Source organism: Chelon labrosus (assembly GCF_963514085.1).
Source record: "Chelon labrosus genome assembly, chromosome: 20".
Lineage (NCBI taxonomy): Eukaryota > Metazoa > Chordata > Actinopteri > Mugiliformes > Mugilidae > Chelon > Chelon labrosus.
Window position 1 is genome coordinate 18340375 of NC_140353.1, and position 13017 is coordinate 18353391.

Consider the following 13017-nt stretch of genomic DNA (forward strand, 5'->3'; position numbering starts at 1 on the left):
TTGAGCGCCAACCAACACTGCTTCTTATCGGCCAGTTAGCAATCACAGGAACTGATGAAAGCTGAGCCATTTTACTCTCGTTAATACCAAATGGATGAAAAACGACCAGCATGATAAATGAATGTAGGCAAATAAATAGAACTACCAGCATGTGAATACTGTGCCAGTGGGCCTGAATTGAATCACACATTTTGTAGGATCATTTTAAAGTATAGCTTACTATTTATCTAACAGTGATTTTCTTTTTATGTAAAATATTTTTTAGAATTACAGTCTTCCGAGGGATTAGACTATGATTAAGGCTTCTGATTTGACGTCCATTCTATGTCCATTATCACCAAAGTGTATTTTTATCTAGCTTCTAGGATCAACCCATCACACCTTTTGAAATGATGTCTCATCATACCTGGCAACGGGGTCAACCACACCTCCTCACTGAGACAAGAGTTTCTGTCCATTCCTTGCTCAGAGTTCTCTGAGAATGTTCTGGACTCACTCCTAAGCTAAGGAATTTTTAGGCTCTTTGGATCTTTCGGAATACAGGCCCTGGAGGCTATAAAACTAAATAAAAAAAAATCTAAACCAAATGGTATACTCTTCCATCATACAATGCAGTAGTTAGCAGTAAGGTAGAAGTAAATTGTCTTACAATTAACGTAATTTCTATGTATCTAAGGTATATTTGGATGATTTTATTCTTTCTAAAATTGCATATTTACAAATCGAAAACTATTTACAAATCTTTATGAACTGTCTCCGGAAGCGAAATCTGTTCCCAGATCTCGGCTGTGAGATGCGGACAGGTTTCAAACTAAATTGTTTAAGAATACAATTTTAGTGAGATGTTCGGAATGCATGTTCCTTCTTAAAAATGGATCCAACGTCCAGTTCAGTGCCTTTGAGGCTATGAAATGTTCAGAATCTGTGCCTCCATTCACATCCCATTAGTGTAAAAAGGCTCTGGACCTGCTGCTACTCCCCCTCATGTGACACAGCTACAGGAAATAACTCTTAAAAGAGAACTTCAGCCTTACCTCCATTTGTCCAAGTTCGGTGTAAACAACAAAGCCCAATGGTTCTTTAATGTTTTTTTTTTTTTCTGCTTTAAAATTAGTTGTGCTTCTGGGAACCAGTGATGTCGTTGCTTCTCTGAAGAAGTTTTATGCCGTTTCAGCTCCAAATTCTGGTCTTCTCTACGAATTTGCAAGGCGCTCTCTTAATGTCATTCAGAATGCACCACTTGCTCGTATTGAAAACTAAATACATTCCTATCAGCATTATTGTCATCTTTAATGTGGGTAACATAGGATGATAGAAACGAGGATGTTTTTTTTTTTTTTACAGTGTATGGGCTGATTTGGGATGATAGCAAGGGTTTCATGTTCCTATTTCCACATAAAATGCCCTTTTTTTCATTTCAAAACGGTTTCTGGTGACAATATTCTCAGTGGACGCATCTTATTTAAAATAAATATTGTCCATTACATCCGTCTTGCACATCTCGGCCTGGCCAGTATTCACAACTGGGGAAGCTGTTGTCAGTTTTTACAGTAAAATGCAAACCTTTACAAGCCACCTTACTTGGGTTTTCTGGCCTATACTGTCTGCAAATTGAATAAATAAATTCTGTTGTTGTGGTTGTTTCAACCTGTTGGGAATTCAGGCTGATTCGAAAGGTGCATAAATAGTCGTAGGATGAAACATAACGGATAAAGGTGCATTAGGGATTTTCCATAATGCAACCAAAATCATTTTGGTTAGGACATACCTGCTAAATCGGTGACCTGACACCAGAGTGGTTAGAGCACGTGTCATGGATGGTCATATTCCTTCAGCAGTTGATCCAAGGACTATTTGCTGCTGACCCTGTCACAAACTTCCTGTCCCTATCAGTCAAGGCATACAAAGCCCAAGGGGAAAAAAACAGATATATCTGATTAACACGCACAAAACTCATGACAGTAAGACTTACCTTATCTATGCCTAAAGGCGGCGCCCCTTACAAAAATGCAAAGATCACAATGCACATTTAAAGTATGAGTGTTAAGCAAATGAATCCCGAAAAATAATAACCGGCTTCATCATTTAAAACTGAATGGCAATAATTTTATTAAGTTAAGAAATCAACACATTTAAGAAATTTAACTATATACACTGGCTCTACTGTGTGGATTAAAAAAGACAAAGAGAAGCTTGAAACGCCAAGCTAATACAGACTTTGCATTCAACATACCCATAAATAATGATCATGGTTGAAAAAATTATAATTCCAAGCTGACATCATCCTTGCGACTGAGGGGATGATGAGCCGGAAACCTCCCAGTATGTATTTGTTCACGTCAAAGATCAAGAACACTGTCACTGAACTGTTCTCAAATATCGTAAAGCTATGCTATAAATTACATAAAGCATACCTACCACGTGTTCCATGGGAAACAAAGAAAAGGCAATGGTTTAAGAAATCATTTCTCATGAACGATTGGTAAGCCATAAAATAAAGTTTTAAGCGGTTTCAGTAAGGTCATTTACAACAGGTAAAAAGAGGCAGGGTTTTACCTTTAAAGCAGTCAAATAAAATGAGTTTATGCTACTTTGTTCAAAATGTACAGAAAATAACATCGGTGCAAAACGCTTCAGGCTGCTAGTGGAAAGCACCACAGTAAACAACTAGGCTGAAATTCACAGGGTCTAGCAGGTAAAATGACAAACTGTACAGTAGCGGCCTTTGTAATACAGTAATCCAGTGTTTGGGACCTGCAGAGAACGTATGCACAGCTTTTATTCCAGTGGTGTGAGTGTTTCTCAGTGTTCCTCTTTGTCTCGGCCTTTCTTCTCCTTCTCGTCCTGCAGGGCGGTGCCCAGCTTCTTGATGAGCACGGACAGCACCTTATCCAGGGGGTCCATCACACCCCTCTGCAGCCACTTGGGAATGGTAGTCCTGGCGTGGTGGAAGCCGAGCTTCTGCAAGATGTAGTCCACTCCCACAGGGTCGATCTTCCGCCCCGTCCAGGAGATGAGCCTGAGGGTAGACGAAGAGTTCAGTCAATAAATGTACATAAGGATCACCTTCTTAATACATCTTTTTGATGTGTCTTTTTGTCCTCTTTGTTGTCCACAGTGAATCTGGACTTGCTTTACAATGTCTTATTTCTGTCAAAGGGTTTGTTTTGGGAAGCCCTAAAGTAGACATTAGGATATTAATCTTTAATCTTCTAAACTTTTCTGTCCAATTAACATTTTAGAATCAGATGAGGATCTCTGCAACCTGACACACCCCAACCAACAGAATATAAATAGGTTTTTCAAATGATATTTTACTGCTGTAAACAGCAAAAATGGTTGTAAGACTCAGCAGTTTTGTAAAGCTGCTATAAAAAGAATGTAGGATACCAATTAATGCTTTAATGTGGGCGAGTTCTAGTGGAGTATGTTTTTTTTTTTAACGCCAGTAGTGTTACACAATGATGCAGGACAGCCTCGTCTTTTTGGATCTAGATATTTGGTCTGTGCGTCATCGGCAGCTGCAGCCACAAGATTGCTGAGAAACACACTTACCTCGTTTCACAAATGTTCTTTTCCATTTCCTCTTCTCCTGATTTTCAATGGGCATTATTCATGAATGAGCACTGTGACTCAATTTGACGTCGCCTAACGAAAAACAGACTGCGGCGCGGCGGAGCGGAACTGACCTGAGAGTAGGCTCCAAGTGCCAGGTGTTGCACATGAACTCCCTCCAGTCCACCGTGGTGTAGTTGATGCCGTCGTCCTTGTCCTTGTCCGCGGAGCTTTCATCGTGCAGAGCCGTGGGGCTCTTCTGGCCCGGCCGAGCCGCGAACATCCGCGGGGCGAAAAGGGCTGAGGACACACGGCAGGGGCATGAGAAAGGCAATCAGGTTGTCGCCACGAAACGCTCCACTGCCCTCGTGTTTTCTTTTAAACAAACACCAATCTTAAACAGCAACACCCAGAAGCAGGGAGCGACACGTTAAAATCCCTGAGAATGACGCCGGCATCGTCACCGTACAAATCTATTTACATTCAAATGCCCATCTGCCTTACTTCAATTAATCAGGATTAAAAACCTTTCTTCTCTTGCTACTGCGTATTAAACACAAGTGGTGGCAGTATTTTGAGTGTCGTGAAAAATGCAAGGGTGCCGACATAAACAGTGCTAATTTGTTCCTTTGTGACAATGTGAAATCCATTAAAATGCAGCATGCGTCGGGCTCCCTGACCTCCCCGCTGAGTGTGAAAATAACACTCAGCTGCCTGCGTCTCATGCTGCTCTCCAAAATGTGTCCAAATGCATACAAACAGCTTCACAGGTACAGAGGCAGACAGATGTGCATCATCCCATGATTCGTCCTCCGACAGCTTGATGAGTCATTCTCTCGACAAGCTATACAATGATGTGTTAGCGACTCTGAACGGGGCTTTTCATGACTGCGTGAGTCATGGGATTTGTGAGCAGCCGAAATGACTAAAAGACTGTTTATTTTCTTACCGACTGAATGTATGAATGAATGAGTGTGTTGTGAAAGTGATAATTATGAAGACAAAACCTTTCTCCTTCTCTTTCAGGTAGGCGGACACCAGGTCGTGAAGGAACATGATCAGCTCGGCGTCCATGGTGACGCAGATGTGGTCGGTGAACTCCGTGACCACGCTGCACTCCACTTTGGGTTTACTGTCCGAGTCTGGAACAAATGGAAACAAAGAATCAAAGATATGGACCGTGAGGAATCCTAGCTTACTGCACTAATGGTATATTCAGAATCAAGGTAAAAAAGCAACAGACCACAAGTCATTTTCTATGGAAAGCGGTGATATATGGCTACAAACATGCAACAAATCAAAGCTGGGGCGGCCTCAACATTTTTCATCGCTCCGTCAATGCGACATCAGTCATTTATGTTGTTTCACCAATTCATTTTTAAACGGATGGCGACATAACTTCAACAGCGACGCTGAGAGATTACCGGCCACGCTCGGCCGTTTTTTATCGTTGTCACTCGTGAACTTAGCTGAAGCCTTTCACACTGGTTATATTTCAATAATGTGAGTCAAAACTGACTCGACATGAGTCTGGTGTCAACATGACTCCCGGCCAAATTAGTTTAACAGAATTTTAGAATTGCAATTTTATTCACGTTGTCAGAGTTGATGGACTGTTTAAAAAAAGGATCACAATCAGGGCGGCAGAACCAGATATATTATTCTGTTCTTCTTCTTTGGCCACACACCCTTGTTACAACAGATGGCTCCTATTAGAAACCTGTGTAATGGCTCTGAAAACCAATGGGAGAAAATTCAGAGAAAAATATGAAAATAAAAAAGAAATTACAATAACCTCACTGCATAAGTGTGCACGCCCCTGAGCTAATCTTGATTTGGGACCAATAGGATTTAGGTCAGGAACTGGCTTGGTCCTTCCAGTATCTTTAGCTTTCCAGCAGACAAAAGACAAATCGGACCATTTATGATTTCCTCCGCCTTTTTTTACATGACAAAACCCTGCTGTCAGATTTTGTTATGCCCACTATCCATTAACCACAGTGTAACTGCCAACTAACTAACACAATGAAAGGACATATGTCGATTAGACTTCAACAGATGCTTTGTTGTCTTACTGTAGCACCAAGACCAATCCTACCTGACAGAGAAGGTTCCTCCGGGTCTTGTACGTGACTGGACCTGAAGGCCAGCTGCATTCTGGGAAGGGCAAAGATGGTCTCGGTCTCATGGTTGTAGCTGGAGGAGCTGCGGAAGCTGCTCAGCAGACTGGAGCTTTTGGTAGCCGCTCCGCTCTCTTGGTTGTTGGCTTCCACGTTTCTGAGTAAGTTCAGCTCTGAAACAAGAGATAAAACGTGTCGTCACTCTTTCGACTTTAAGGGCACGGTCACAGCTCTCTACTTTTCTGTCTCGTTAAATGCTATCCGCACCTATTTTACATTTCAGATAAGGCGGCAGCTGCAAAGCTGAGAGAAGGTAGAGGAAACGGTGTCTGTCTGAAGATGTGGAAAGTTTCAAGTTTGAAGCAATAACTTATCTTTCCCCTTGTCACTTGAGTTAAAACTAATTCAGTCTTGCAAACCATAAGAGCAGCTAATTAGAGCTGTAATGTTTGTTAGAGAAGTATTGCTATAGTATACCAAGAAGTGTTTCCAATAGTTTCTTGTCAATGAAATGCAGGATTATGTGAGATCATCTGACTGATCTCAACCACAGACTGTATATAAGTATGGACAATGCGTCCCCACTTCCTTGCATTGGCCAAACTGACGCTATTTTCCCCGGGATACGGGTGGTGGAAACGTGCAGCTTCGGAGCCAGAGTCTGTGCAGTACGGTCCAAGAGTGGAGCCACACAGAGCCGCAATATCTATGACCCGACAACACCTCCGCCAGACTCACTGGTGTTTCATTTAATTAATACTACGCTCTGCTCTACCTCCACCAGTGACAAGGAAATGTTGGATTATACACTGTACTTATTTTAAAAATTGTTCTTACAGCTCTCACAGTCTCACAGGACCACTTTATTGAGCAGTTGGCATGGCAACCGGTAGTCGCCATTATGTCACAGTCAAATAACTAAAACTCATCCAAAAAATTTACACTGGACCATGCATCAACATTTGATTAACTACTTAAAATGACTGAAAGCATCCTTGAAAAAATATTTATTTGATGTGTATTTTAGTGTTTTAATTTACATCCGCTAACATGGAGGAGGCGGAGCTTATAACCTATACTGCAGCCAGTCACCAGGGGGAGCTCTACTTGCCTTGGCTTCACGTTTGAGGAGCAGTTCCGCTGTCCACATTTATACTGACTATGATCTCAACACATTTAACATCACATTACATTCAGATATGATCTGGACTGTGGATTCGGTGTCAGCTGTGTGGAAAAAAGATTTCTACTAGGATAGCACGAACAGGAGGGACAACTGCAGCAACCAACAAGAATTACTGCCTCACGGTTGTCTTGCTCTCTGCAGGTAAATCCATGTCTCCATCCATATATTGTGTATTCTGAAAATGTTTTTTAGGAAGTCTTGAGATAGGGTAAAAAGTACGTTGTTTGAGGTCACAAACTTTAATTAGTTCATCCTTGAGTATAAGTGGATGTTTGTGGGAAATTTGAAGTAATTCCCTCAAGGCCTCACTGAGATATCCAGGTCATGAGAATGAGACAACCTGAAAACATAATGCATTCATCCACGGCTGCTGCCACTTTAGCTCCTGTCTCTTAAAGGCTTTTCTCTCTCAATACGCCCATTTAGTTCTGACTAGCCAGCTTCGAGGTACAACAACAATAAACAACAAACAAATAGTAGTCGGATTTAACTTTTTCCCTCAAACTGTCTCCTTCTTGAATACATCAATACATGCTCCAGCCGTTAGCAATGAAGGTGATGGAACAGATTACTATTTGTAGGGAGGCTCCTAGAATTTGTTGTCAGTTTACCAGCCTGGCGTAGCTTAATTCTTATCTGAATATGCAGTGTTTCCCACAAAAATTCACGAGACCCATTCTACGTTTTAGTTACAATGCAATCCCAACTATTAAAAGCCATTTATACAGTATATGACATATCAGTCCGTCTTTAAATTACCGCAATAACGCGCATGTTGGATTTAGCGACAAATAACAGCAGCCTGTGCCATTAATGTACATGAATACTAAGCATAAAGCTGTTGAAACACAAATGTATGTGAGATTAAATAAAGTATCAACGAATAAAATGTATTTTAAGAAAAATGCTGAATTCCAATCTAACTTTGCTAGCTTAGCGCTAATAAAGTTTAGCTAGTAGTTCACGTTACAGCTTGAGTCGTTTGCCCTGGTTTTGACCAACGTGGTTTTAAAAAGTAACATTCCATTTGGATTTCATTAAGGGACATGTTTCAACCGATAGAGACTTTTTTTTGTTTTTACCTCTGACAGCAATTGGCCAGTCCTATTACCAATAAGATTAATGAAGTATCTGTCATTTAGTGATTAAGGCAAATGCCTTAATTTCCCCAGACCTGGCTTTCTGGCTTCCAAGCTGCATGTTTAAACCTCAGAGACAACATGAACGTATAGAAATGGTTACCTTCGTTCCTCATGGCAGTGACGTAGTTGAACCATTCTTTGACTGTAGCCACCCCATGTGGAGGGTTTTCATGGCGCCGGCGAGTGATTTTGGTTATCGTGGCCATTGGGCTTTCAAGGGCACCACATGGCTTTGTCACCATAGTGTTATGACCGAGATTGAAATCCAGTGTCTGCACAATGTAGGTAGAGTCGTCTTTGGGCCCTGGGTGTGATAGTGACAAATGCGAGTGATTAAAGACAGATTGTGGGGCCCAAACTAAATGTATTCATTTGTATCCGTGGACTATTAATCATGGCTGGACTGTGAAACCAAAGAGAGTATTTATTAACTCAGTGTGTAGTATAAATAATATCTTTTTATACAGCGGAAATCTCTGTAGTGGACATTTTGTCTCACCATCCTCCCAGATCTTCTGTGCCTCCGTCAAGAAGGCGATGTTGGGCTCTTCCAGGTGGAACAAAGCCCACGACTTGGAGCGGAAATTGGGCCCGTGGAAGCAGGCCAGTGTCATGTGATTGCCATGGAGGCTCATTGATCCGCCCAGCTGCACAGTGTTCTCAGGCAGAGGCATCTGGAAAAGGGAGATGTGGCAGCCGGCGATTACCTTCAGCACCCCGGGCCAGTGGCGGTGATGGGCCGCGTCCATGTCTGCGTGACAAAGACGGTTAAGGAAACACAAAATGAGAAGAGGCGTGGATGCGGGCGGACAAATGAATTCTGACTGGAACATGAGGCGTTAACAAGGCCAGAATTTGTGTGTCATGTTTTTATTTTAATCCTTATAGAGCCTTCAATCTTTTAAATGTATGCTGCTTGTGCTTTTTGTTTCTGATTATCTCATGAGCACGTCTGAGCTGCTGAACAACCTTGTCAACTGTTTGAAAAAGCGGTATACAAATTAGGCTTATTAGAATTACAAATGATTTCACTTCCTATAAGCAGCGCAACTGCCGAAGACACTAGCTGTGAATGTCTCGTGTGCTGAATACTTCACCCTGTGGTATAGAACAAGGCATGCTTACAAAGCTCTGCAGAGCCTTTCTCAGCGTTTATGACGGGCGTTTTGGGGGGCTGGTAGGGGCCAGGGCCCCAGGTGGACAGGGCCCGCTTGCTGGTGTCGAACTGCTGAGTGAAAAACTCCTGCAGCTTCATGCCGATCTTGATGAGGTCCGGCGTGGTGGAGCGTGAAATGATCACCTGGAAAATATCCCACTGCAAGTCTCCGTGGATGAAGATCACACTGAGGAGAGAGATGAAGAAAAAAGAGCCTGTAGATGAAAGAAAACAGCCCATACACTGGAACTAATGTGATGTAATTTCACTATTCACAACAAACACACGGCCTCCGGTCCAGACGTTATTTTTCCGTGTTAGCTCGCCAAGCATTCTGTGATGTGGGCAATAAATATCAATGTTTATCTGCTTTTCCTCATGAATCCTGATCCACTGATACCTTTTTTTTCCCCACAGTTTCACAAACAAACATAATACAGGCTGCTTGAGAACACTTGGAGCCGTCTAATTTTAGATGACATATGTTTAACGTGAACAAACTAGATAAGAAAATACACAGGATTAAAATAAACAGCACTAAACATGATGCTTGAGGGAGTATTACCGAAGAGCGTGCTTAACAACCTCCTGCTGATATCACACCATACCTTTTCTCCGACAGGCTGGTGTCGGCCGTACACAGGTTGACCTTCCATTCGTCGTGCAGCTTCAGGTCGGCGTTACTGAACACCCCCATCAGGATGCTGGAGCCCATGTAGTCCACCCGCGCCTCCGTTGAGCCCATGGTGATCCGGATGTTGTGGCTCGGCTGCTGGTTCGGGTGTTCGGAGATGTGAGCTACAAAACGGACGGGGAACGGTCAGCCGTGCGCAAATGGAAGAATGCTGATAGGAAAATGTATTTAAACTGTAAACTGATTTTTACAAAGAATATTATACTCAAACAAATCAATTAACTGCAAACTTTATGCTTATTTCTATTTTTTGTCTTTAATAAATACTGTACAATGTAAGCTGCCAATACTAATAATAATTCTTAGAAAAACTCTTTAATCTGAGTGCATGTGTTACATAAAGCAGCAGCAATCAATGAATAGCATTACCTACAAAGCTGCAACAGTAGAAATATCTATATATACACTTACAAATTCTATTCATTTCATTCACTAAGCATAGGGCAAGCTGTATATGAGTTTATTTTGAACACAAATGCAATAACAAATACAGGGTCTATGCACGGTGTAAGTGTAACAAGTGGGAGTAAAATGTGAAGTGTTCTTATCAGTGTGTTTGTGAGTTGTGCGAGAACTGGACTGGCGCTCAGCTCCACATCCACGGTACACACTCTGCTAGAACGAGAGCTGCTAACGAGGTGCAGAAACCCCCGAGATGTCGGAAGAGAGAGTCGACGTTTTGTTTACTTACAGACCATCTCCAGGGTGTTCACGTCTATATTGCCGCCCACCACCCCGCCCTTGGAGTCGAGCTTGGAGCGGCCGAGGCCGACGGACATGCTGATCTCCCGGTCTCGGTTGCTGCCGACCGACAGCCGGCCCTGACTCTTCAGCCCGCTGGTTGTCCAGCTGTGGGGGGCAAACACAACCGTGAGCGCTTCTGAAATGCTGCTGAATAATGTACAAGAGCTCTCTATGAAACATAAATGACTCATCACTGGAAGCTGCTCAGGAATAAACACAGGTAACCGAAAAGGAAAAGAAAAAGAACCTCGAGTACTAAATCTGTTTTAAAAGTCATCATGTCAGCTAACTTACAGAGCATGTCAATAATTTGTCAGTTTAACATGTCATTAGCAGGTAGTACTGTCTGTCTGTCTGAATCTAAAGCCATTCTAAATGTTTGCATGAATATTTTTATGATGGAAGAACATAGTCAAATCATAAATTATTCAATCAGAGCTCAGGAGGTGCAGTGGACTGCTTGGCGAGGTAGAGGCTGGAGGTGTGATTTAAGGACTCCACACATTTCCAGAGTGGGATGGGGTTTATTTTTCACTTTATGATGACGCAGAGCTCATAAAACAGTGCTGCCTTAGTTATGAGGGTGCCGTGTTTGTCACCGATTCAGCGGGATTTTCTGCAGTACCGTCTCAGCCGTAGAGATGAAAGCTGTAACAACTGCATACAACGTTGACTGGTGAAATACAGCAGTGCAGGAGAGATGAACCGAGCCCATAAGAGTGGGCGATAAAGGGCCATAAGGACTGCGATATTGGAGGTTGAAAAGATGAGAGACACCCCAGAGGCATACAGTAGTTGTGAACCAGTGTAGCAGCCGATGATTATTAAATAAATTACGTTTAGCTCAGACTAAAATATTCTTAGGTTAGACTTATATCATCAGCTTTTTCCTCTCTTCTGTTTCCCAGCCTGTTTGGTACTATATGATTTTTCAGTTATTGTAGGTCTCCAGGTGAAATGACGCTGATCGTAAAGTTAAAGGCCAATTTTAATCATCACTCAGAGGATTCTATACAACCCCTGCAGGGTGAAAACAGAAATTACACAGATGCCTGTTTAGGTGTAAACATTTCTAATTAATGCATCATCTGAATAGTGTTCATTAGGGATGAACTGTAAAAATAGAGATACTTGTTGTGACTGGTTGTACGGATGAAGGATCATGGATTTAGTCTGGATTTTGACCTGGTTTGGGGTGAGGCAAACTGTGCTGAGGCTTAATGAACTCAGATGTTAACAAATAGATCCAATCAGACCAGTTCTTGGCAATCTTTCCTTGATCTGAGAGGACAGTGTTTGTTGGTTAGCCATTAACAAGCTTAGAAGTGGGGCAGCCCAACAAATATAGTCTGAGACTGAAACTCATTAGATGCTCTGAGATGAAAGGTATTTATTTTTCATCTATCAAAAGCGTTTTTTTAGTGACGATACAAGCCCCCGCTTACTCGGGTTGTTCATATATTCTATTTACTTGTTACTCTTACACGTTTCACATAGAAAATACTGAAAATCATCATAAATAGTGAGTATGTTTCAGTTACCGAAGCAGAATTAAATTCTGATTACTATTCCACTATAGTCGATCCCTGGTATTAGATGACGCACAGTAAATAGTACAAACAGTGTAACCGCTTACGTGTTGTTTCCCATGACGTTGCTCATGTTCATTTGGACGGTGAGCAGTTTCAAGTTGATGGCGAACACAACCAGCGTCTCCCACGGTGCCCCCTGCGGACCTGCTGCCTTGCCGTTTTTACCGAAGGCAGGAGTGGAAGTCTTGGTCACCGAATCTGTACAAAAATGAAGATGAATTAGGTAAAAATCTTCATTACATTCGTGTTTTAATCTGTATTTTCTGAGCAAAGCTTCACCTAAAACTAGCAAAAGCAGCTTTACATCACAAATACAAATCAGGTGTTTGTAATTACCCCTCCTCGGAGCGGAGGAGTCGGACACGCTCCTGGTGCGACCAGGTGCGGGGGACTTGAGGTGGCCCACGCCGCCTGGGGACATGTTGCTTCCGGTGGAGTGCTCTGAAAAGACGTTGGGGGACTGGGGCATGTGCTGTGTCCCGGTGCTGCCGTCCCACGTCCTCCAGTAGGCTTTCCGGCTGGACTCCGGGGAGAGATGCTGGGTGACGTTTTCGGCCGAGTCTGGGGTGGCGGGGCCGGAGGCTGGAGCAAGGTAAAGGTTGAGTGGTAAGTAAAGGACAGCCTTGTAAATGTCAACATGGAGCGATGGGAGGAACTGTTGGCTAAAGGAAGGTCAGCGAGATGGGATGTGAAAAATGAACACGAGCTGAAGCCACAAAGGTTAGTAGATGGAGGTTGGAGTATTATTCTTATTTCTGACTACATTTTCCTTTTTGCCATTCCATTATCTTTCCCTTACTTTTTTATTGGTATATTTATCTGAAAACC

General features: G+C 42.5%; 1 protein-coding gene across 6 annotated transcripts in view; it reads right to left on the bottom strand.

Annotated features, from left to right (window-relative positions):
• Positions 1–2098: 2098 nt before the first annotated feature.
• Positions 2099–13017, bottom strand: part of kiaa1109 (KIAA1109) — a 75319-nt gene continuing 64400 nt past the window's right edge. For all 6 annotated transcript variants that reach the window (XM_084568657.1, XM_084568653.1, XM_084568655.1 and 3 more), the window contains 11 exons: positions 12526–12771; positions 12234–12387; positions 10545–10702; positions 9768–9957; positions 9129–9346; positions 8503–8754; positions 8104–8307; positions 5654–5848; positions 4563–4697; positions 3690–3855; positions 2099–3019 (listed from right to left, as the gene is read on the bottom strand). In XM_084568657.1, coding sequence (XP_084424783.1) covers positions 2803–3019; positions 3690–3855; positions 4563–4697; positions 5654–5848; positions 8104–8307; positions 8503–8754; positions 9129–9346; positions 9768–9957; positions 10545–10702; positions 12234–12387; positions 12526–12771 — 2135 coding nt within the window. In that variant the 3' untranslated portion in view covers positions 2099–2802. The remainder of the gene's footprint in view (positions 3020–3689; positions 3856–4562; positions 4698–5653; positions 5849–8103; positions 8308–8502; positions 8755–9128; positions 9347–9767; positions 9958–10544; positions 10703–12233; positions 12388–12525; positions 12772–13017) is intronic.